The 22,579-nt window shown below is 39.6% G+C and overlaps 1 protein-coding gene across 2 annotated transcripts in view; it reads left to right on the forward strand.

The window, feature by feature from the left end:
- PSD3 (pleckstrin and Sec7 domain containing 3) overlaps nt 1–22,579 on the forward strand; it is a 565,935-nt gene that overhangs the window by 118,489 nt on the left and 424,867 nt on the right. For both annotated transcript variants that reach the window (XM_027122996.1, XM_027122997.1), the window contains exon 2: nt 15,893–16,001. In XM_027122996.1, the coding sequence (XP_026978797.1) occupies nt 15,893–16,001 (109 nt within the window). The remainder of the gene's footprint in view (nt 1–15,892; nt 16,002–22,579) is intronic.

The raw sequence follows: 22,579 nt of genomic DNA on the forward strand, positions 1-22,579 counted from the left end.
GCATTTCCTCATGCTGTATTCCTTGCATTGCTTGGGTCCGAAAGCAACTTTATAACTGATAGCATTGTTCTCACTCACTACACAAGTTTAAGGCCATTGGTAAACAGCTTTAACATCAGTTGTAAAATGCCCACAATAAGCCAGGAAGCTTGCTAGTACATTTTCCCAGGTATTTTGTGGTTGTGGTTTGTGTTGTAGGGATGATGGAGGTGACCTAAGAGGAATGGGCTTCTTCATTCCTTGCTCTCAGCTGTCCTGCTGTTCCTTAGTCTTTTTGAGGGCTCACTTGTATACCTCATAGAGCTCCAGAATAGTAGTGCTCAAACTTCAGCATACCTGAGAATCAGCTAGAGGAGTTAGGTACAAAGTCAGCTTCTCCTGTGACCCCTTCAGGAGTCTGATTCAGTGGGCCTGAGGAGTTCAGCAGCCTGTGGTTTATCCACAAGCACCCTGGGGACTATGTTGCCAGACATCCCTGGGCCAGCAGAAATAATGCTCTAGAGTGTTTCATTCCTCCTGTGTTCTCTCTCTCAAGTATGAGTCAGAGCAAGACAATTCTCAGATCCCTTGCTTCTGTGAGTGAGGCTGATGAACTCTGTCAGGGCACCAAGCATACATAGCTTGATGTCTCCAAAGAGGTAATTGACCAAATGGGACCTAAAAGTCCTAAAGTCCTGGAAGAATTATTTACTTTTATCATGTTTACATAAGCAGTTTGTTTCAGAGAAATTTACTTATTTTGGCTTATGATGAATAGTTTGTGTCTTTTTTTTTTTAAATAAATATATTTATTTAGTTATTTTTGGCTGTGTTGCTTCTTCATTGCTGCGCGCTGGCTTTCTCTAGTTGTGGTGAGAGGGGGCTACTCTTTGTTGCAGTGCGCAGGTTTCTCATTGCGGTGGCTTCTCTTGTTGCAGCGCACGGGCTCTAGGTGCACGGGCTTCAGTAGTTGTGGTGCCCGGGCTCAGTAGTTGTGGCTCATGGGCTGTAGAGCGCAGTCTCAGTAGTTGTGGCGCATGGACTTAGTTGCTCCGCAGCATGTGGGATCTTCCAGGACCAGGGCTCGAACCCGTGTCCCCTGCATTGGCAGGCGGATCCTTAACCATTGCGCCACCAGGGAAGTCCCAGTTTGTGTCTTTATTAAAGCTAAATATGTAAAATGGGCACATTTTAGTATTGCAGGTAGTGTGGGTATCCTGACAATGTTTAAGTTTAAAGAATGGAGATCTTCTGAAATCAAAATACAGGTCACCGTGTCAGTTTGTGCCTTTTACCTATTGACTGCCCATCGGACTTGCCTGAAGCTGGGATGCTGAGAAATCATCAGTGGAAAATCGGGCAAATGCCTCGTCAGGTCACTTTGAAGAAATGGCTTTACTGGTAATTAACAGGGCTATTAGGCACCCACATAATATATTTCACTTTCTGTATCATTTTAAATTAAAATTAAAAATTTTGGGTCTTCCCTGGTGGTTCAGTGGTTAAGAATCCACCTTCCAATGCAGGGGACATGGGTTCTATCCCTGGTCGGGGAACTAAGATCCCACATGCCGTGGGGAAACTAAGCATGCATGCTTACAAGTAGAGAGCCCACATGCCGCAGCGAAGATCCCGTGTGCTGCAGCTAAGACCTGATGCAGTGAAATAATAAATAAATAAATATTAAAAAAAAATTAAATCAAGACTATAGATAACTAGCATTGTTTATCTGAAAATTGACTTGGAATTTTTGTTAAATTTTTATTTTTAGGACCTTATGCTATGTTCTCTTTGGTGTCCTTCTTTACCTTGATATTGACAGATACGTGTTATATAGATCCTTTTACCTTAGTGCATGCACATTTCTTCATAATAGACATCTGTTAACGCCACGATGAGATACTTGTATCATCTGGTCAGGGTTTATGTCCTGCAGGCAGAACCAGATGCTTTCCAGGGGGATGACCTGACTCTTCTGATTTTCTTTGTGATATCGAACTTGTGGTCATTTGGTGTTTTTCAAGAGGGGTCCGTACTTGGAGATAGTTTACTTTGGTAAAATTTCGGTGGATTGTATATTTTCTTGTAGAAATTAATGCAATGATTATATTATTTCTAATATTTCATGTGCTGGTTTAGCTTAAATTACAGCCTGGATTTTATGACTTTCAGAATGTTTGTGTTTGTCCTGAGACACTTTTTTCTCCATACATGCAGTAATTTTCTATATACATACAAACATAAATATATATATTGGGTAAATGACTTATATTTTGCACGTAGAAACTAATTTATTTGATCACTCACATACCTTCTTTGAGAAGAAAATTACGGCTGGTTTTCTTGCCTTAATCAAGAATAGTCTTTAGCATGTCTTATTGCAAGATCCAGTTCTAGGTATTACATGTTCTACTAAAACACAGGGCTGCCATCCAGGGGTGACTTTCAAGTTAAGGGAAATAAAAATGTAGCAAACCAGGTGAGAAGACACTTACTTTTCATGATTCCCACCCGTAATTCATAGTTAGCACCTATTTTTCCTTCTTGGCAAAGTACCAAATGACATGTTTTTAAAAAATTAGAGTAGATTTAATTTTGTTTCAGAAGTTAGTAGAAAATTTGAAAAAACTGAAGATACTTCCGTATTTGTGAAGCTTAGATTTTGGTGAATAGGCTGATACTTAGTTTTCATTTATGTAATTTGTGGTATTCTGCCAAAGTTTTAAGACTTTTTTAGGTTGCTGAGTTTATAAGGACTCAGCAAAAATATTTATGAACGCTCACTGTGAGCCTGTAGTCTGTGTCAGCTTTGCGACCACTTGTTCTGATTGTTCTCAGTACTTAGCCTTCCTCCGTTGTTTTTTGAGTACACAGAGGAACATTTGTGAATGTTGTTATTCAAAGTCTGGTTGATTTCCTCCCAGGGATCCTAGTTATGCTGGGCTGACTTTTAAAGTTCTCTGTGGCTTTCCATCATTCCCTCTTGTTACCCACCTTAAATCCTGACTTGCTGTCAGCATGTGGAAGGCTCCAGCCTCCTGGGTGAGAGCTCTAGCAAGTAAGGACATGTGTTCTGAGGCTTACAAATGTGTGTTTTTCTTTTTAAAACCTGGACCTTTATATTGTCTGTTTCGTTTATTAGTTTTAAACATTATCAGAAGCACACAGATCCAGAGCCTGAGGAAGGTAGAAAGGTAGGTAGTAGTAGGCAGGGAAATGAGAAAAGCAGAAGGAAGACTTAGATCGCTGGGTCTGTACACTTGCCATCAAGGGTCTCACCCTCTGTCATTATGGATTGTGAAATGGTGGGAAAGGCAGAGGATGTATTGTGAGTGCATAATATATGATTGCTAGTTTTCTTTTAAATTCTTTCTTTGAAGCTCTCCAACACTTTAGTCCCTTGGTGCCTTAGTGAAGGAGCCGTCAGGAAAACTGGATCCCTGTGTCTTACACTAGTTTTATGGGAGGCTTTGCTACAAATGAACGTTTATCATCCTAGTTTCTTAGCCCCTAACTTTCTACATCACACTCCAAAAAAAAAAAAAAGAAAAAGGCACTATCACCATTTGCAATAAGCCATAAAATATATTGTGAATAAGCCAGGGAAGGCGCAGTTCCTAAAAGGGCATATAATCTTTCCATTTGGTCGGAAGACAACTATAAAATGGGCCCAAGATGCAGATTATCAAAGAAGGAGCCTTTGCGTTGGCCAAAGGCTTGCTGTCATACCCCTCTCTCTGCCTTTACATGCATGTCAGTGGCAGGCGGGGTGGGGACTCTGTGTCTCTGCTCTGGTGCCTCCTGCACCCCACCCCCCAGACTGGCTTCTGTGTCTGGAGGAGCAGCAGAGCCCCCACTTGCCCTTCCCAGGGGAGTGTACTTTCAGGAAATGGGCTGAGTAGATGGATGGCAGCTGGTGGGAAGATGAGAATGGACCTCCAGGGGCTTTTAAAAAGGCTGTGAATTCAGCCCTTGTCTCTGCGCTCACACAGTTAAAACAGACTGGCAGCAGGTCTGGCTAGTGATGAGATGAGTCCTGCCTTTTCCCCCACAGTCTTCTCCTTAGCCTGGTAGTCCATTCCTGCTTTGCCCTTTGCTTTGGATGCTGTCTCTAACCTTTAGAAGTCAGGATTTGGATGTTCTGTTATCCCATTTGTCCCCTGGCAGTTTTTGGACTCTTTCTGCTCTTGAGAGGCTCTCAGTCCCAATTTTACTTGGTTACTGTTCCTGGCTTTTGGACTATCTATCCAATTAGCCTTTCAAGGGAGTAGGAGCTGGTTTTAGGGAATTTCAAATTACGTGGGCCATCCCCTTATTCTCAAACACTGGTGTTTTTTCCACTTGTTTATGTGCAATCGTATGTCAAATATATTTTTAAAGGGAAAAATGCTGCACATGACAGGATTTGAATCTCTCTCTTTATAGCCAGGCAAGCTGAAGGAGTGGATAATTTTGCTTGTTTGTCTTTCAGCTATACAAATTTCTTAATTATAGTGGAAGAGCAAAGTATATTTGGATGAACTTCAATAACAGGGAACAATATAGGTGTAATAACAATTACTCATTAAATCTTTGATTATTTCATTAATAACTCATTTGTACTTGAAAGCATTAGAAATATACTTACAGTATACGTGTCAGTGTGAACTCACGGTTTTTTTATTAGATAGATACAGAAATAAACAGATATAAAAGTATGTATTTGTATATACATATTTTCTGTGTGTCTGCATTAATTTCCTATGGCCGTTAAAGCAAAGTACCACTAACTTGGTGGATTAAAACAATAGAAATTTATTCTCTCATAGTTCTGGAGGCCAGAAGCTTGAAATGAATTGTATGGGCTAAAATCAAGGTTCCAGGAGGGCAGTGGTTTTTCTGGAGACTGTAGGGAGAGTTTGTTTCCTGGCATTTCCAGCCTGGAGTTCCATTCCTTGCATTCCTGGGCTCTTAGCTCCTTCCTCCATCCAATAGCGTGGCATCCTTTCTCTTACTCTGCTTTCCTCTGACTTCCTTCTCTCCTGCCACAAATTTTGGCCCACCTGGGTAATCCAGGTACGAAAGAACTTATTCACATTTTGAAAGTCTTTGCCATATGGTGCAGCACTCACAGGTTCTGAGGATTAGGATGTGGACATCTTGGGGGACCCTTATTTAGCCCACTGCAGTGTGTGAGAGTGTGTGTGTGTGTGTGTGTGTGTGTGTGCGCGCGCGTGTGTGCGCGCGCGCATGCATGTGCAGGGTCCTATTTAAAATTTCTTAGGTCTGTCCCCTGAGCTGGTCGACAAGCAGGTACCCCCAGTAGCAGTGGGCACACCCAGCTGCTCAATGTCCAGTTCTTATGTATCATACTAAACAATATTCTTCATTGAAAGGGACCAGGTTTTTGGGTTGGTTTTTGTTCGTAGAGAAATGGCTGATTCCAGGGAGAGGCCTGGAACGTCCTGTTGTACCAGAAAGTGAAGAGGTGCTCAGAGAATACTGGGGATGTGTCAAAGAGAACAGAAACCGGCTGGAAAGAGCTTCCACTGGCCAAAATCAGGCAGCTTGAACATTGAAGTAAATAACGAAAGTAGTGGATCACAGTTCATTGGATAAAATAGTAAATTCAGTCCTTATTGATAAAAATAAATTTATAATTTGCAGGTTTGATGAGGAACAGAATATTTATAGTAAGTCCCCTACATGCAAACTTTCAGAGATGTGAACGTGCGTTCCATCAACGGCAGGCGTAAGTGAAATTGCAGCTTTCCCTCTGTCTCCTATTGCTGACGATCCTTCAGCTCTACCATCTCCCACCTCCTCTCCCTCCTCCAGTCAGTAGCTCTTCTTGCCTGTTCACTTGATGCCAGCCTCTGTATGCCAGCTGTTGTACTGTACTACTATAAGATTAAAAATGTTTTCTTTACTTTTTGTTTTGTTTGTTTGTTTTTTATGTATCATTTGTGTGAAAAGTATTATAAACCTATTACAGTACAATACTATATAGTCGATTGTGTTAGTTGGGTACCTCGGCTAACTTTGTTGGACTTACGAACACATTGGACTTATAGATGTGCTCTCAGAATGGAACTCGTTCATATGTAGGGGACTTACTGTACATAGTTTCTAAGTCTTTCCACAGAATACTGATTAATTACAGAGAGAAAGTTCTCAGTTGACAGTAGAGAGGCCTGGCAGATCAAAGTGAATATGATCAGGAATGGGACAAATTGAAATCCTGTGTCTCTAAATAGGATGCAGAGTGGATAGCATCACTTCTGTGACATTCCTGTCAAAGATGCATAATCTGAATGTAATCATGAGGAAATGTACCAAAAACACCTTAAATTTTGTATGGAAACACAAAAGATGTCAAATAGCCAAAGCAGTCTTGAGAAAGAAAAACAGAGCTGGAGGAATCAGGCTTCCTGACTTCAGACTATACTACAAAGCTATAGTAATCAAAACAGTATGGTACTGGCACAATGACAGACTTATAGATCAATGGAACAGGATAGAAAGCCCAGAGGTAAACCCATGCACCTATGGTCAGTTAATCTACAACAAAGGAGGCAAGAATATACAGTGGAGAAAAGTGAGTCTCTTCAATAAGTGGTGCTGGGAAAGAATCTAAAAGAATGAAATTAGAACATTCTCTAACACCATACACAAAAGTAAACTCAAAATGGACTAAAGACCTAAATGTAAGGCTGGATACTATAAAACTATTAGAAGAAAACATAGACAGAACACTTTTTGACGTAAATCGCAGCAATATCTTTTTGAACCCACCTCCTAGAGTAATGAAAATAAAAACAAAAAAAAACACATGGGAACTAATTAAACTTAAAAGCTTTTGCACAGCAAAGGAAACCATCAACAGAATGAAAAGACAACCTACAAAATGGGAGAAAATATTTGCAAATGATGCGACCGATAAGGGATTAATATCCAAAATATACAAACAGCTCATGCAGCTCAATATAAAAAAAAAAACAAACCCAAACAACCCAATCAAAATCAAACCCAATAGACATTTCTCCAAAGAAGATATACAGATTGCCAGCAAACATATGAAAGGATGCTCAATAGCACTAATCATTAGAGAAATGCAAATCAAAACTACAATGAGGTATCACCTCACACCGGTCAGAATGGCCATCATCAAAAAATCTACAAACATTAAATGCTGGAGAGGGTGTGGAGAAAAGGAAACCCTCTTGCACTGTTGGTGGGAATGTAAAGGGATACAGCCACTATGGAGGACAGTATGGAGGTTCCTTAAAAAACTAAAAATAGAACTACCATATGACCCAGCAATCCCACTCCTGGGCATATACCCTGAGAAAACCATAATTCAGAAAGAGTCTGTATCACAATTCATTGCAGCTCTATTTACAATAGCCAGGACATGGAAGCAACCTAAGTGTCCATTGACAGATGAATGGATAAAGAAGATGTGGCACATATATACAATGGAATTTTCCTCAGCCATGAAAAGAAATGAAATTTAGTTATTTGTAGTGAGGTGGATGAACCTAGAGTCTGTCATACAGAGTGAAGTAAGTCAGAAAGAGAAAAACAAACACTGTATGCTAACACATATATATGGGATCTAAGGAAAAAAAAAAGGTTCTGAAGAACCTAGGGGCAGGACAGGAATAAAGATGCAGACGTAGAGAATGGACTTGAGGACACGGGGAGGGGGAAGGGTAAGCTGAGACGAAGTGAGAGAGTGGCATTGACATATATACACTACCAAATGTAAAATAGATAGCTAGTGGGAAGCAGCCACGAAGCACAGGGAGATCAGCTCGTACTTTGTGACCACCTATAGGGGTGGGATAGGGAGGGTGGGAGGGAGAGGCAAGAGGGAGGGGATATGGGGATGTATGTATACATAGAGCTGATTCACTTTGTTATACAGCAGAAACTAACACAACAATGTAAAGCAATTATACTCCAATAAAGGTGTTAAAAAATAAATATTGACCTTTAGGTGATTATATGCATATTAAATTTTTTAGAAGGAAGTGTACTTGATGTCTACAAATATTTTTTGAAATATACTGATATAAAGGAAGGATTGAACTATACGTAGATGGAAGGATAAATAATAAAGTAAGTATAGTAAAATATTTTAAAAAATGGGCAGAAGATCTAGAAGACATACAGATGGCCAAAAAGCACATGAACAGATGCTCAGTATTGCAAAGTGTTAGAGAAATGCAAATCAAAACTACAATGAGATATCATCTCACACCGGTCAGAATGGCCATCATCAAAAAGTCTAGAAACAATAAATGCTGGAGAGAGTGTGGAGAAAAGGGAACCCTCTTGCACTGTTGGTGAGAATGTAAATTGATACGGCCACTGTGGAGAATGAACTTATGATTACCAGCAGGGAAGGATGGGGGAAAGGGATAGTCAGGGAGTTTGGGATCGACATGTACACACTGCTTTATTTAAAATAGGTAACCAACAAGGACCTACTGTATAGCACAGGGAACTCTGCTCAGTGTTATGTGGCAGCCTGGATGGGAGGGGAGTTTGGGGGAGAATGGATACATGTATATGTATGGCTGAGTCCCTTTGCTGTGCATGTGAAACTATCACAACACTGTTAATTGGCTATACTTCAATATAAAATAAAAAGTTAAAAAAAAAGTCTACAAACAGTAAATGCTGGAGAGGGTGTGGAGAAAAGGGAACCCTCCTACACTGTTGGTGGGAATGTAAATTGATAACAGCCACTATGAAGGACAGTATGGAGGTTCCTTAAAAAATTAAAAATATAACTACCATGTGATCCAGCAGTCCCACACCTGGGCATGTATCCAGAGAAAACCATACTTCAAAAAGATACATGGACCCCAGTGTTCATTGCAGCACTGTTTACAATAGCCAAGACATGGAAGCAACCTAAATGCCCATTGACAGATGAATGGATAAAGAAGATGTGGTACATATATACAATAGAATATTACTCAGCCATAAAAAAAGAATGAAAAAAAAAAAAGAATGAAATAATGCCATTTGCAGCAGCATGGATCAATCTAGAGATGATCATAGTAAGTGAAGTAAGTCAAAGACAAATATCATATGATATCACTTATATGTGGAATCTAAAAAAATGATACAAATGAACTTGTTTACAAAACAGAAACAGACTCACAGACATAGAAAACAAATTTATGGTTACCAAAGGGGAAAGGTGTCAGGGAGGGATAAATTAGGAGTTTGGGATTAACATATACACTACTCTGTATAAAATAGATAGTCAACAAGGACCTACTGTATAGCACAGGGAACTCTACTCAATATTCCGTAATAACCTATATGGGAAAAGAGTCTGAAAAAGAATGGATATATGTATAACTGAACCACTTTGCTGTACACCTGAAACTAACACAGCATTGTAAATCGACTATACTCAATATAAAATAAAAATTAAAAAAAAAGTATATGACAGTAATCATGAGGAAATGTAAAGACAAACCCACGTTGAAGAACACTCTGCAAAATAATGGGCCTGTAATTTTCAAATAACTCATAGTCATGGAAGTTAAGGAATCTAATGTCATGTAATAGTGGGTCTAAATAGCCAGTTGGAAGTTCTGAGCTTCACTGTGGGGAGGAGCTGGTTAAGCCATTCATCAGTGGACCCCTGACATAACTATTTAGGTCTTTCTTCGTGAGGTGGTTGCTTTCTGCAGAGAAAGCTCTTCAGATCTCTTGCCTGCAGGGTAAAGTCCAGGGTGCAGCACTCCATAGGTTGGGTGAAATAAAAGAACTGGATATTGAGTGGCTGGGTGTGCTCATTGCTACTGGGGGTACCTGCTTGTAGACCAGCTCAGGGAACAGAGCTGGAGAAGAAGTCTAAGCATCTTAGCATACAGCAGCAAGTCCCCTTGCTACTCTGGTGTCCTTGTATCAGTTGTTCTTCGTGTTCCCCAGGCCAGAGATGTTCTGTGAAAAATCTCACTCATGAATAAAATTCCAGTCTTTTGCCTGAATGAAGTGGGGGGTGGCAAATTTTCCAGTGAAACAGATCTGGGGATTTAACTGCTTGATAACCTTTCCTTTTCACCAGTCCTGCTTGTGTTGACCCCTCCTCCTTCCACCTTCCCCCTTCCCCCTTTCCTTTGCCTTTGAGTATTCTTTGGTGTGGCTTGGTTGGTTCTGTTCCCTTTTAACAGACCTAAGTTACCCGTCATCTTAAACAACTTCCCATTTGCTCTTAACTCTTTCAGCTTTCCCTGATGATAGGCTGCTGTAATAAGGTACCACAGACTGGGTAGCTTAGCCAGAGGGAAAATTATGCTCTCACAGGTCTGTAATCTAAGAAGTCCAGGCTCAAGGTGTCAGTAGGGTTGGTTTCTTCCGAGGCCTCTTTCTTTGGCCTGCAGATGGCTGGCTGCCTTCTCCCTGTGTCTTTGTATGGACTTCCATGTGTGTCTGTGTCCTAATCTCTTATAAGGGCACCAGTCATATTGGATTAGGGCCTACCCTAATGACCTTATAGACCCTGTTTCCAAATGCAGTCACGTGTAAGGTGCTGGAGCTAGGACTCAACATATGAATTTTGGGACACAGTTCTGCCCATAACACCCAACCATTGTCTTTGGCAGCATTGGCACTAAGCTTCTAGTGCTGCCTGTACTTGAGTTGCTGCACTCGGTGCCCTGCTTCCGTGGGCCTGACTTCTGGGTGATGGAATCAGATGGCACTGAGTGGGATCAGGCATGGAGTGTGAATGTTGGAATCATATTAGTTTTGAGTGAGTTGTGAAACATTATTTTTATAGTCATTAGTTTAGCTTTTAATATTCTCTGGCTTAAAGCACTTTATAATATTCAGCCCTGACTGACTTTAGAGGTCTCATATCCTCTGAACATGATCCTGAAATTGAAATGATAAGGATGTGAAGGAGCACGCCACCCTCCTCAGACTACCCTCAAGCCCTGTCTCCACCTCTCCCACCCCTGACCCCATACGTCCCCTCCCAAGTCAACTGAAATTACTTCTAAAATTTGCCTGCAGCTTTCTGCTTTCTCCTCTTGATTTTTTATAGTTAGGCAATTAAAAAAATTAGTTTACGTCAGTATTGTTTCTCTTGTATCTGAAATTGGTAATTATAATCAGCAACATCTTGAGACTTGGATGATATTAGGTGAAAACTCTTTGTAAATTTGAAAAGCTATGTAAAATGTAAGGTTGAGATTTTACTTGTCCTGTCCATTTAAAGATGGACTGCCGACTTACATATTATGGTGACCATGTCATTGTAACTTCATCACAAGGAAAAGACTTGTGTTATGCCTCCTTAATGAAATATCTGTGAAGGTGGCTCAGAAGTGTGAAGAATCTTTGTGCTTCAGAATTAGAAGGGACCTTAGAGATGAATTTGAATATCTCTTTTTACCAATAAAAAGAAGCTGAAGTCTAAGACTGAAGCTGAAGTCCAGGACTGAACATTAGTGTGACTGAGTGGGAGTCTCACCTGGGATTCAAGTCTGGATCAGCTGACAGTCCATTTGCTAATGTTACTTCATATCCCATACTTTATCACAGTGGCTGTGATAAAAAAGAATATATATTTTTCAGTTAGTAATACAGAAGAAAAAGTAGTGCTGAGTATTTCAAGTAAAATTTTTTTGACCTGCAAAAATTGTTGTGGAGATAGGTGGGTGAAGAACTGTAACCCTTGGCATGGGAAGGGCAGTGGGGCACCTAGCTTTAAGAATAACTAATATAAGCCGAGTGCATTTTATTTCACTGGGCAAGTCAGGGGAATGGTTGTGCTTTGACTGGGCCTGAATGTTGGGTTTTGGGGTTCCCCACAATTTTCAGAGTATGGAGTGCTTTATTAGAGTGGATCCCTGTAGTATCTTTTACTCTTGGTTAGAGCATCGTTTTAACAGGTGTTTCTCTTCTGTGAGAGTCTGTGCTTTGAACAGTGCTTCTCTTCCAAACCTTAGCACAAGTGTGCTCTGTGGACCAGCATCAGCATCCTCTGGGAACGTCTTAGGAATGCAGAGTCTCAGGCCCCACCCCAGACCTGCTTGATCTGTGTTTTAACAAGACTCCCAGGCAGTTCATATATACAGTAAAGCATGGGAAACACTGGTCTAGAGCAGTGGTTCACAAAATGTGGTCCCTGGACCAGCAGCATCAACATCGCGGGCAAAGTTGCTAGAAAACACACATTCTCAGGCCCCAAATCCCAGGCCCCCTGAACCAGAAACTCTGGGTGAAACCCCAATATGTGCTTTAACAAGCCCTGTAGGTAATGCTAATTCATGCTTAAGTTTGAGAACCACTCTGGAGCACTGTGTTTCCACAGTTTTGATCTGGACTCACGGTGAAAAATATATTTTACATCATGACCCAAAACACACACACACACACACACACACATACTCTAGAAGTTTCATAAAACAATGGTTATCTTACCAAGTTCTATATCTACTTTGGTATTTTCCATTTTATTCTGTTAAATATATATGTGTGTGTATAAACTTATTTATAAAGAAAATCTGGCCATAACCCACACAGCTGCTTACAAAGCCACTAATAGACCATGCACTGCAGTTTAAGGACTGATGCTCTTGAACAGGGTCTCTTAACCTTCTTCTGTGCTGTGGCCCCTTTTGACAGTCTTGTAAAGCTCTGGATCTCTTGTCAGAGTAATGCTTTTTAAGTGTATACAGTAATATACATGGAGCTGTAAAAGAAACCAATTATATAGGGTACCAATATATTAAACAAATGTGTGATATGGTGATATATTGTATTTTCTTATTCATAGTGAGATTTAGTGGTGGGTCTTGTAACTACTGTCATTTCAAAGTAGGAATGGGTATAAATGATAGTTCAAGTTATTTGCAATAATTGTTATATGAAGTGAAAATGGCTGTGATTTCAATTGGTGACAAAGTTACGGTTACTGATAATAATACTGTGGTTTGTTGAGTACATGCATATTTGAAAAAAAAAAAGCTACATTTCAGTTTAAGTTAAGTGAAAATAAAGATGTAATTTTTTTCCCTAACTTCAGACTTGCAAAATTCTGAGGTTAAGCACTCTTGCTCAAGAGGAACCTTTCTTTGGAGAATAGTTCCCAGGCTTTAAGACTGTGTGTCAAAAAATTACCTTCCTGGAATTCCTTAAAATTGCTGCTTCATCGATGGCATTTCTTATTTTCTAGCACCATGGTAATGGAGTTCTGTTTTGTTTTTTTCCTCACCAACAGGGTAGGAGGTTTCCCTTTTCTCCACATCCTCACCACCATTTATTTTTTGTGTTCTTTTTGATGTTAGCCATTCTGACAGGGGTGAGGTGATAGCTCATTGTGGTTTTGATTTGCATTTCCCTGATGCAGAAATCAGCATTTTAAAATTTAATTTAATTTTTATTTTACTTTGGAGTATAGTTGATTTATAATGTTTAGTTTCAGATGTACAGCAAAGTGATTCAGTTATACATATACACGTATCCATTCTTTTTCTTTTTTTGTTTTTGGCCACGCTGTGCAGCTTGTAGGATCTTAGTTCCCTGACCAGGGATTGAACCCCAGCCCTCAGCAGTGAGAGTGCAGAGTCCTAATGACCGCCGGGGAATTCCCCATATATCCATTCTTTTTAGACTCTTTTCCCAAGTAATGGAGTTTTCCTTTAAAATCTTCTTCTCTATTGTTTTCCTGAGGTTACCTCAGGCCCAAATGCAATCTATTGACAATGTTTCTTCTCTAGTCTCCCCCATCTCAACACACCACCCAGCTGCTCAAACCAGATTCCTGGGATCATTCTCTGGGCCATGGGTTCTGGATTCAGGATCTGAATCTGGGGTCCACGGTTTACTAGCTGTGTCACCTTGGACAAGCGACAAGCCTCCCTTTCTCTGCCTGTGAGACTGGGATGGCAGCAGTGCCCCCACCTCATAGGACTGTTCTGAGTATTGCATGAGACATCCCAGGTATTGCACTGGAACAGCCTGGCCTGGAGTTAAGTGGTTAGTAAATGTTATCCATTACAGTTATGCTTGATTTCTTCCTTTCCCTTATTCCTTAAACCCAGTTTGTCAGAAAATTTATATAGAGTTTCCCTACAGGTATATTTCATATTTATCTCCTTCTGTCTGTTTCCATTGCCGTCATCCTACTCGAAACTTTCATGCATTCTCATTGGCACTTCTGACTGGTGTCTCTCCTTCCTCTTGACTGACTCCAATCAGTTTCCCCTATAACAACCGTATGATTTTTTTTAAAGTGTAAGTGAATGATCTAATAAAAACGTTAGTGACCACCGTACATTTAGAACAGTCCAGTGGCTTCCCGTCAAGCCTTTCCCTGACCTGCAGCCTGTGTTTTTGGCCCCTGCGTCCTTTCAAGTGTTTGTTCGTGCTGTGCTGTTTCTCTGGTCTGCCTCTGAACTTGCCCGTGTACCCACTGTTCTGTGGCCACATTGGCTTTCCCTCAGTTATTTGGGTAGCCTGGTCCTTTCATACTTTGAGGCCATTGTGTGTGACCCTCCCTCTGTTCAGCTGCATGTTTCTGCCCTTCCTCAGCTCCCATCCTTCTCATCTCTGTGGGAGAGAGCCTTTCTTAACCACCCCTACCTAAATTAGGGCACCAAATTCCTCCTTTATCAGTCTGAGGCTCCCTAAACACATCAACAAGTGAATATTGCCTCTCCATCAGGGAAAAGGATAATTAACAGCCTGTGATTATGAAACATGCAACTCCAAGAGGAGTGGAATAATTTTACACATTGTGAACATTAAGTGATTGTAGAGCTATTTTAAGAAATTGCAATCCTGAAATTGTTCAAGAAGGTCTTTGATATTGTTATTCAAGAACAAAGAGAGGCCGGCCCACTGAACCTGTCTGCAGAGGGTAATGGAGGTACTCATAACCCAGCCATGCGCCTCCTCACTGCTGTCAGTCATTTCTGCTCCAAAGGGTAAAGCAGATGTCATAAAATTTCCCTCCTTGAAGTAGCTGCCTGGTTGCTGATAGAACCCTTCATGCTCCTCCCTCCTAAAGTGAATGGTCAGTTGCTGCTCAGACATGAGAAAGATGCCTCATGATTAGACGATAGAAACCAGTGTGGTAATATCTGGATCCTGGTTTTAATTTTTGAGTTCGGAGTGAAGAGGCAGCATAATGACTCCCTGATTGGACTCGGTCAAATTTCTTTGTGTTTTGAAATTTCTGCCTTGTTACTTATTTTTAATTAATCCTAGGCCAGAGAAAGGAGGCACTCCTGATTTTTGGCAGTTGCCTAAAGCAGCCAGGAAAAGGGTGATAGGAGTTGAGAATCATGTTGTGAACCACTTCAGTGACCTTTGTAGTTTTTCTTTCAAATAAGTGTCCCAAAGGACACTGGGACAGATGCTTGAATTTAGGATAATAAGTATAAACGCCTGGTACTCCTGTTTGGCTAAATGGTGTTCCTGATTAAATAAAAATGTGGTCTCTTTTGGGGAAAGACTACCTTTTGTTTACATACTTTAGCAGAACCCATGCACAGAAGTATTCCTGGTATGGACTGTGGGTAATGATAATCATTTGGAAAATGATGTGTCTAAAAATAAAATACAGTTTTCTTATTGCAAAAAAGTAACATATACTTAATTTTTAGAAATTCTACCATAATTCTGCCCTCCAGTCAAGCCAACCTTTTCATATTTTTCTTGTTCCCCTATAGATGTTTATATGTTTATCTTTCTATATAGTTGTAATCTTGCTGTGATCATCTTGTATTCTGATTTATGTTATGTTATGATTTTCATGTTTCATTTTTAATGGCTGTATAGCATTCTATCAAGTAGAAATGTCATAACCATTCTATTGTTGGTTGATTTGCTTTATGATGTATTTTTTATGATATACTTTTAATGATGTCTTTGTTTTGCTCTAATTTTGCAGGCAGAGACATTTGTTTGGGTTAACAGTGCATCAGCACATTCCCAGAGTGTTGCCAAGGCCAAATATGAATTTTTATTTGGCAGATCTGAAGAGAAAACTCCAGATACTAGTAAGTGTATCCCTACCTTCCTCTTTCAGGTAACAGATAGGAAGTGCTATTGAAATTTCAAATCTCAGAAGCTGAGAATTCTTCAAATCAAGAAGTGACTTGAAATTACCTAAAACAGGCTACTAGAATCACATCCTGTATTTCTGAGTTCTACACCTTAGGAAGATGTAGAATTATTAGTGAATAATTAAAGCAACAGGTTTCACAGAGGTAGGAAGGCAGCAGTGCGGATGGAGAAAAGGTACTCAATCAGCAGGAGATAAAGGCCATAGGAGTCCTGGGAGTCAGGCAGAGAAGGGTACTGAATGTGGTTAAGAGCTTTGGCTCTTTAGCTAGGCTTCTTGAGCGTCAGTTCTGGCTTTGTAACTTATGAGATGCATGACCTTGAGTAAGTTGTCCAAGCTATTTTTGCCTCAGTTTTCTCATCTGTAAAATGGGATTATAGTGATATATGTGTCAGAAATCTTTTGAGGATTAGGTAGATTGACATATGTAAGGATCTCAAAACCATACTTGGCATGTAATAAATGATATGGAAGTGTTTGCTGCCATTATTATTTATTATGATCATTATCATCATCATATTCCTGACCTTTGAAGCTGACATTTAGAAAAAATACAATCCTGACTCTCCTCAACTCCATCACTGTCTGACACTGATTTTCTGTTTTGGGTAGACAAGGAATCTGACCTAATGTATTGGTAGCTGTTGTTCAGTTGAAGAAGTCAAATGCTAACTATTCATTTTGATTTATGTGTTAGATGGGATTATATAATGGGCTCCCTAATACCTGGGGCTAGCAAGAATGCAGTGTATATCAATAATTCCTTTTACCTTAATAATGAATATTTATTAGATATTTCAGTAGTTGGGGACTCTTAATGAAGTATAAAACAGCTAAATTATTTTAAAAAAATCATTCTGCTTTTATTATGTAGCATAAATACCTAACATTCTAGGCTAGAGGTTTGGGGCACTTAATCATTTATTCACTTTGTCTCAGGGAGTACTGACTGTCATCACCCCAAGACTGTGTAAAACTCCTCCTTGGCATAGCCTTAACTTTGTGATTTTGTGCTAATTAAGCTGTTTTTAACTTCGATAAAACATGATTTTTACTTCACTATATAGAGATACTATCAAATGTCTACATAGTCCTTTGACTTATTGGTGGGTGAGTTTGGGTCTACCTCACTCATAGGTTTTATAGTTTTCCGAGTGTACCTGAGGAGAATCAAAATGACATTTTAAACCTCCTGTTCCTTATTTGCCTTGGTAAAAATGGTTGGTGTTATTTATTTCTAGTGTGATGTTATTCTGCAGGTGTGTAAGTGTGCATGCATTTATTAAATCTATTTAATGAACACTTATTATGTGCTAGTCACCTGTGCTGGGCCCTGTCATGGTACAAAGAAGCAGAAGACAGTCCTTACCACATGGGGGCTAATTCTTTGGTCAGAGAGAGGGAATGATCATTTTCAGCTGTGCTGGTGATGGCTTCATGGAGGAGGTGAAAGTTGCACTGTTCTTAAAGAATGACTAGTATTCTGATTAATTGAGTTTTGGGGAGGGCATTTCAGACTGAGGGAAGGGTATGACCAAGGGTGTGGTGGCAGAAAATACAAATTTTTTGGAGAACATGGAGGAAACTGCCCAGGTTGGTTTGCAAAGCATATCTGTGAGAGATAGGTTTAGAAAGATAACCATTTAGAAAGGGGCAGAATCATGGAGGGTGAAGAGTGTGCATTTTAATTTAGGTATGCGGAGATGAAGTGCCAGGTACTGTTTTTTTTTTTTTTAATCTATTTTTTATTTTTATTTATTTTTTTGGGTATAGTTGCTTTACAATGTCGTGTTAGTTTCTACTGTAAAACGAAGTGAATCAGCTATATGTGTATATATATCCTCTCCCTCTTGGACCTCCCTCCACACCCCCTAATCCCACCCATCTAGGTCACCACAGAGCACTAAGTGGAGCTCCCTACGCCATACAGCAGGTTCCCACTAGCTATCTGTTTTACATATGCTAGTGTATACATGTCTCCCAATCTCCCAATTCATCCCACCCCCCCCTTCCCCCCCCCCCTGCCCCCCCCCGCCCCCCGGCCTGTGTCCACACATTTGTTCGCTATGTCTGTGTCTCTATTCCTGCTCTGCAGATAGGTTCATCTGTACCATTTTTCTAGATTCCACATATATGTGTTAATATACAATAATTGTTTTTCTCTTTATGACTTACTTCACTCTGTATGACAGTCTCTGGGTCCATCCACGTCTCTGCAAATGACTCAGTTTCATTCCTTTTTATGACTGAGTAATATTCCATTGTACATATGTACCATATCTTCTTTATCCATTCCTCTGTTGATGGACATTTAGGTTGTTTCCATGTCCTGGCTATTGTAAATAGTGCTGCAATGAACATTGGGGTGCATGTGTCTTTTTGAATTATGGTTTTCTTAGGGTATATGCCCAGTAGTGGGATTGCTGGGTCATATGGTAATTCTATTTTTAGTTTTTTAAGGAACCTCCATACTGTTCTCCATAGTGGCTGTATCAATTTACATTCCCACCAACAGTGCAAGAGAGTTCCCTTTCTGCACACCCCCTCCAGCATTTATTCTTTGTAGATTTTTTTTTTTTGCGGTATGCGGGCCTCTCACCGTTGTGGCCTCTCCCGTTGTGGAGCACAGGCTCTGGACGCGCAGGCTCAGTGGCCATGGCTCATGGGCCCAGCCACTCCGCGGCATGTGGGATCTTCCCGGACCGGGGCACGAACCCATGTCCCCTGCATCAGCAGGCGGACTCTCAACCACTGCGCCACCAGGGCAGCCCCTCTTTGTAGATTTTTTGATGATGGTCATTCTGACCAGTGTGAGGTGATACCTCATTGTAGTTTTGATCTGCATTTCTCTAATAAGTGCTAATAATAATTGCTAATAATTAACAATGTTGAGCATCTTTTCATGTGCCTCTTGGCCATCTGTATGTCTTCTTTGAGACATGTCTCTTTAGGTCTTCTGCCCGTTTTTTGATTGGGTTGTTTGTTTTTTTGATATTGAGCTGCATGAGCTGTTGGTATATTTTGGAGATTAATCCCTTGTCAGTTGCTTTGTTTGCAAATATTTTCTCCCATTCTGAGGGTTGTGTTTTCATCTCGTTTATGGTTTTCTTTGCTGTACAAAAGCTTTTAAGTTTAATTAGGTCCCATTTGTTTATTTTTGTTTTTATTTTCATTACTGTAGGAGGTGGGTCGAAAGAGATCCTGCTGTGATTTATGTCAAAGAGTGTTCTGCCTATGTTTTTCTTGAAGAGTTTTATAGTGTCTGGTCTTACATTTAGGTCTTTAATCCATTTTGAGTTTATTTTTGTGTATGGTGTTAGGAAGTGTTCTAATTTCATTCTTTTACATGTAGCTGTCCAGCTTTCCCAGCACCACTTATTGAAGAGGCTGTCTTTTCTCCATTGTATATTCTTGCCTCCTTTGACATAGATTAGTTAACCATATGTGCGTGGGTTTATCTCTGGGCTTTCTATCCTGTACCATTGATCTATATTTCTGTTTTTTGTGCCAGTACTGTCTTGATTACTGTAGCTTTGTAGTATAGTCTGAAGTCAGGGAGCCTGATTTCTCTAACTCTGTTTTTCTTTCTCAAGATTGCTTGGCTATTTGGAGTCTTTTGTGTTTCCACACAAATTGTAAAAGTTTTTGTTCTAATTCTATGAAAAATGCCATTGGTAATTTGATAGGGATTGCATTGAATCTGTAGATTGCTTTGGGTAGTAGAGTCATTTTCACAATATTGATTCTTCCAATCCAAGAACATGGTATATCTCTCCATCTGTTTGTATCACCTTTAACTTCTTTCATCAGTGTCTTAGAGTTTTCTGCATACAGGTCTTTTGTCTCCCTAGGTAGGTTTATTCCTGGGTATTTTATTCTTTTTGTTGCCATGGTAAATGGGATTGTTTCCTTACTGATTTTTTTGTTGTTAGCGTATAGGACTGCAAGAGATTTTTGTGCATTAATTTTGTATCCTTCAAGTTTACCAAATTGATTAGCTTTAGTAGTTTTCTGGTGGCATCTTCAGTATTTTTGCTGTATAGTATCATGTCATCTGCAAACTGAGAGTTTTACTTCTTCTTTTCCAATTTGTATTCCTTTTGTTTCTTTTTCTTCTCTGCTGTGGCTAGGACTTCCAAAACTATGTTAAATAATAGTGGCAAGAGTGGACATCCTTGTCTTCTTCCTGATCTTAGAGGAAATGCTCTCAGTTTTTCCCCATTGAGAATGATGTTTGCTATGGGTTTGTCGTATATGGCCTTTATTACGTTGAAGTAGGTTCTCTCTGTGCCCACTTCCTGGAGAGTTTTTATCATAAATGGGTGTTGAATTTTGTCTAAAAGCTTTTTTCTGCATCTATTGAGATGATCATGTGGTTTTTTTCTTTAATTTGTTAATATGATGTATCACATCGATTGATTTGCTTATATTGAAGAATCCTTGTAATCCTTGCATTCCTAGGATAAATCCCACTCGATTGTGGTGTATGATCCTTTAATGTGTTGTTGGATTCTGTTTGCTAGTAATTTTTTGAGGATTTTGGCGTCTATGTTTATCAGTGATATTGGCCTGTAATTTTTGTTTTTTGTGATATCTTTGTCTGGTTTTGGTAGCAGGGTGATGGTGGTCTCCTAGAATAAGTTTAGGAGTGTTCCTCCCTCTGCAAATTTTGGGAAGAATTTGAGAAGGATCGGTGTTACCGCTTCTCTAAATGTTTGATAGAATTCACCTGTGAAGCCACCTGGTCCTGGACTTTTGTTTCTTGGAAGATTTTAAATTACAGTTTCAATTTCATTACTTGTGATTGGTCTGTTTATATTTTCTACTTCTTCCTGGTTCAGTCTTAGAAGTTGTACCTGTCAAAGAATTTGTTCATTTCTTCCAGGTTGTCCATTTTATTGGCATATAGTTGTTTGTAATAGTCTCTTATGATCCTTTGTATTTCTGTGGTGTCATTTGTAGTTTCTCCCTTTTCATTTCTAATTTTATGGATTTGAGTCCTCCTTTTTTACTTGATGAGTCTGGATAAAGGTTTATCAGTTTTGTGTATCTTCTCAAAGAACCAGTTTAGTTTTGTTGATCTTTGGTGTTGTTTTCTTCATTTCTGTTTCATTTATTTCTGCTCTGATCTTTGTTTCTTTCCTTCTACTAATTTTGGGTTTTCTTTGTTCTTCTTTCTCTAGTTGCTTGAGGTGTTAGGTTAGATTGTTTATTTGAGATTCTTCTTGTTTCTTGAGGTGAGATTGAATTGCTATAAACTTCCCTCTTAGAACTGCTTTTGTGTCATCGTGTTGTCGTTGTCATTTGTTTCTGTGTATTCTTTTATTTCCTCTTTGATTTCTTCAGTGATCTCTTCATTAGTAGCATTTTTTTAGACTCCATGTGTTTGTATTTTTTACAGTTTTTCCCTGTTATTGATTTCTTTTTTAAAAGAATTTTTAATTTATTTATTTATTTATTTTGGTTGTACTGGGTCTTCATTGCTGCGTGTGGGCTTTCTCTTGATGCAGCAAGTTGGGGCCACTCTTTGTTGCGAGCTAGTCTGCACAGGTGTCTCATTGCAGTGCTTTCTCATTTTGGAGCAGAGATCTAGGCACATGGGCTTCAGTAGTTGTGGCATGTGGGCTCAGTAGTTGTGGCTCGCTGGCTCTAGAGCACAGGCTCATTAGCTGTGGCACACAGGCTTAATTACTCCGCGGCAAGTGGGATCTTCCTGGATTAGGGATCAAACCCATGACCCCTGCATTGGCAGGTGGATTCTTAACCACTGCGTCACCAGGGAAGTCCCTGTGATTGATTTCTAATCTCATAGCTTTGTGTTCAGAAAAGATGCTTGATATGATTTCAGTTTTCTTAAATTTACTGAGGCTTGATTTGTGACCCAAGATGTGATCTATCCTGGAGAATATTCTGTAAGCACTTGAGGAGAAAGTGTACTCTGCTGCTTTTGGTTGGAATGTCCTATAAATACCAATTAAGTGTGTCTGGTCTGTTGTGTCATTTAAAGCTTGTGTTTCCTTGTTGAGTTTCTGTCTGGATGATCTGTTCATTGGTGTAAGTGGGGGGGTTAAAAGTCCCCCACTATTATTGTGTTACTGTCAATTTCCCCTTTTAAGCCTTATGTATTGAGGCAGTCCTCTGTTGGGTGCATAAATATTTATAATTATTATGTCTTCTTCTTGGATTGATCCCTTGATCATTATGCAGTGTTCTTCCTTGTCTCTTGTATCAGTCTTTATTTTAAAGTATATTTTATCTGATATGAGTATTGGTACTCCAGCTTTCTCTTGATTTCCATTTGCATGGAATATCTTTTTCTGTCTTCTCAGTTTCAGTCTATGTATGTGTGTCTAGGTCTGAAGTGGGTCTCTTGTAGACAGCATATATACGGGTCTTGTTTTTGTATTCATTCAGCCAGTCTATATCTTTTGATTGGAGCATTTAAACCATTTACATTTAATGTAATTATCGATATCTATGTTACTATTACCATTTTCTTTATTGTTTTGGGTT

This window comes from Aethalodelphis obliquidens, unplaced genomic scaffold, assembly GCF_003676395.1.
Source record: "Aethalodelphis obliquidens isolate GAN/ISIS:26980383/991018 unplaced genomic scaffold, ASM367639v1 scaffold25, whole genome shotgun sequence".
Taxonomy (NCBI): Eukaryota; Metazoa; Chordata; class Mammalia; order Artiodactyla; family Delphinidae; genus Aethalodelphis; species Aethalodelphis obliquidens.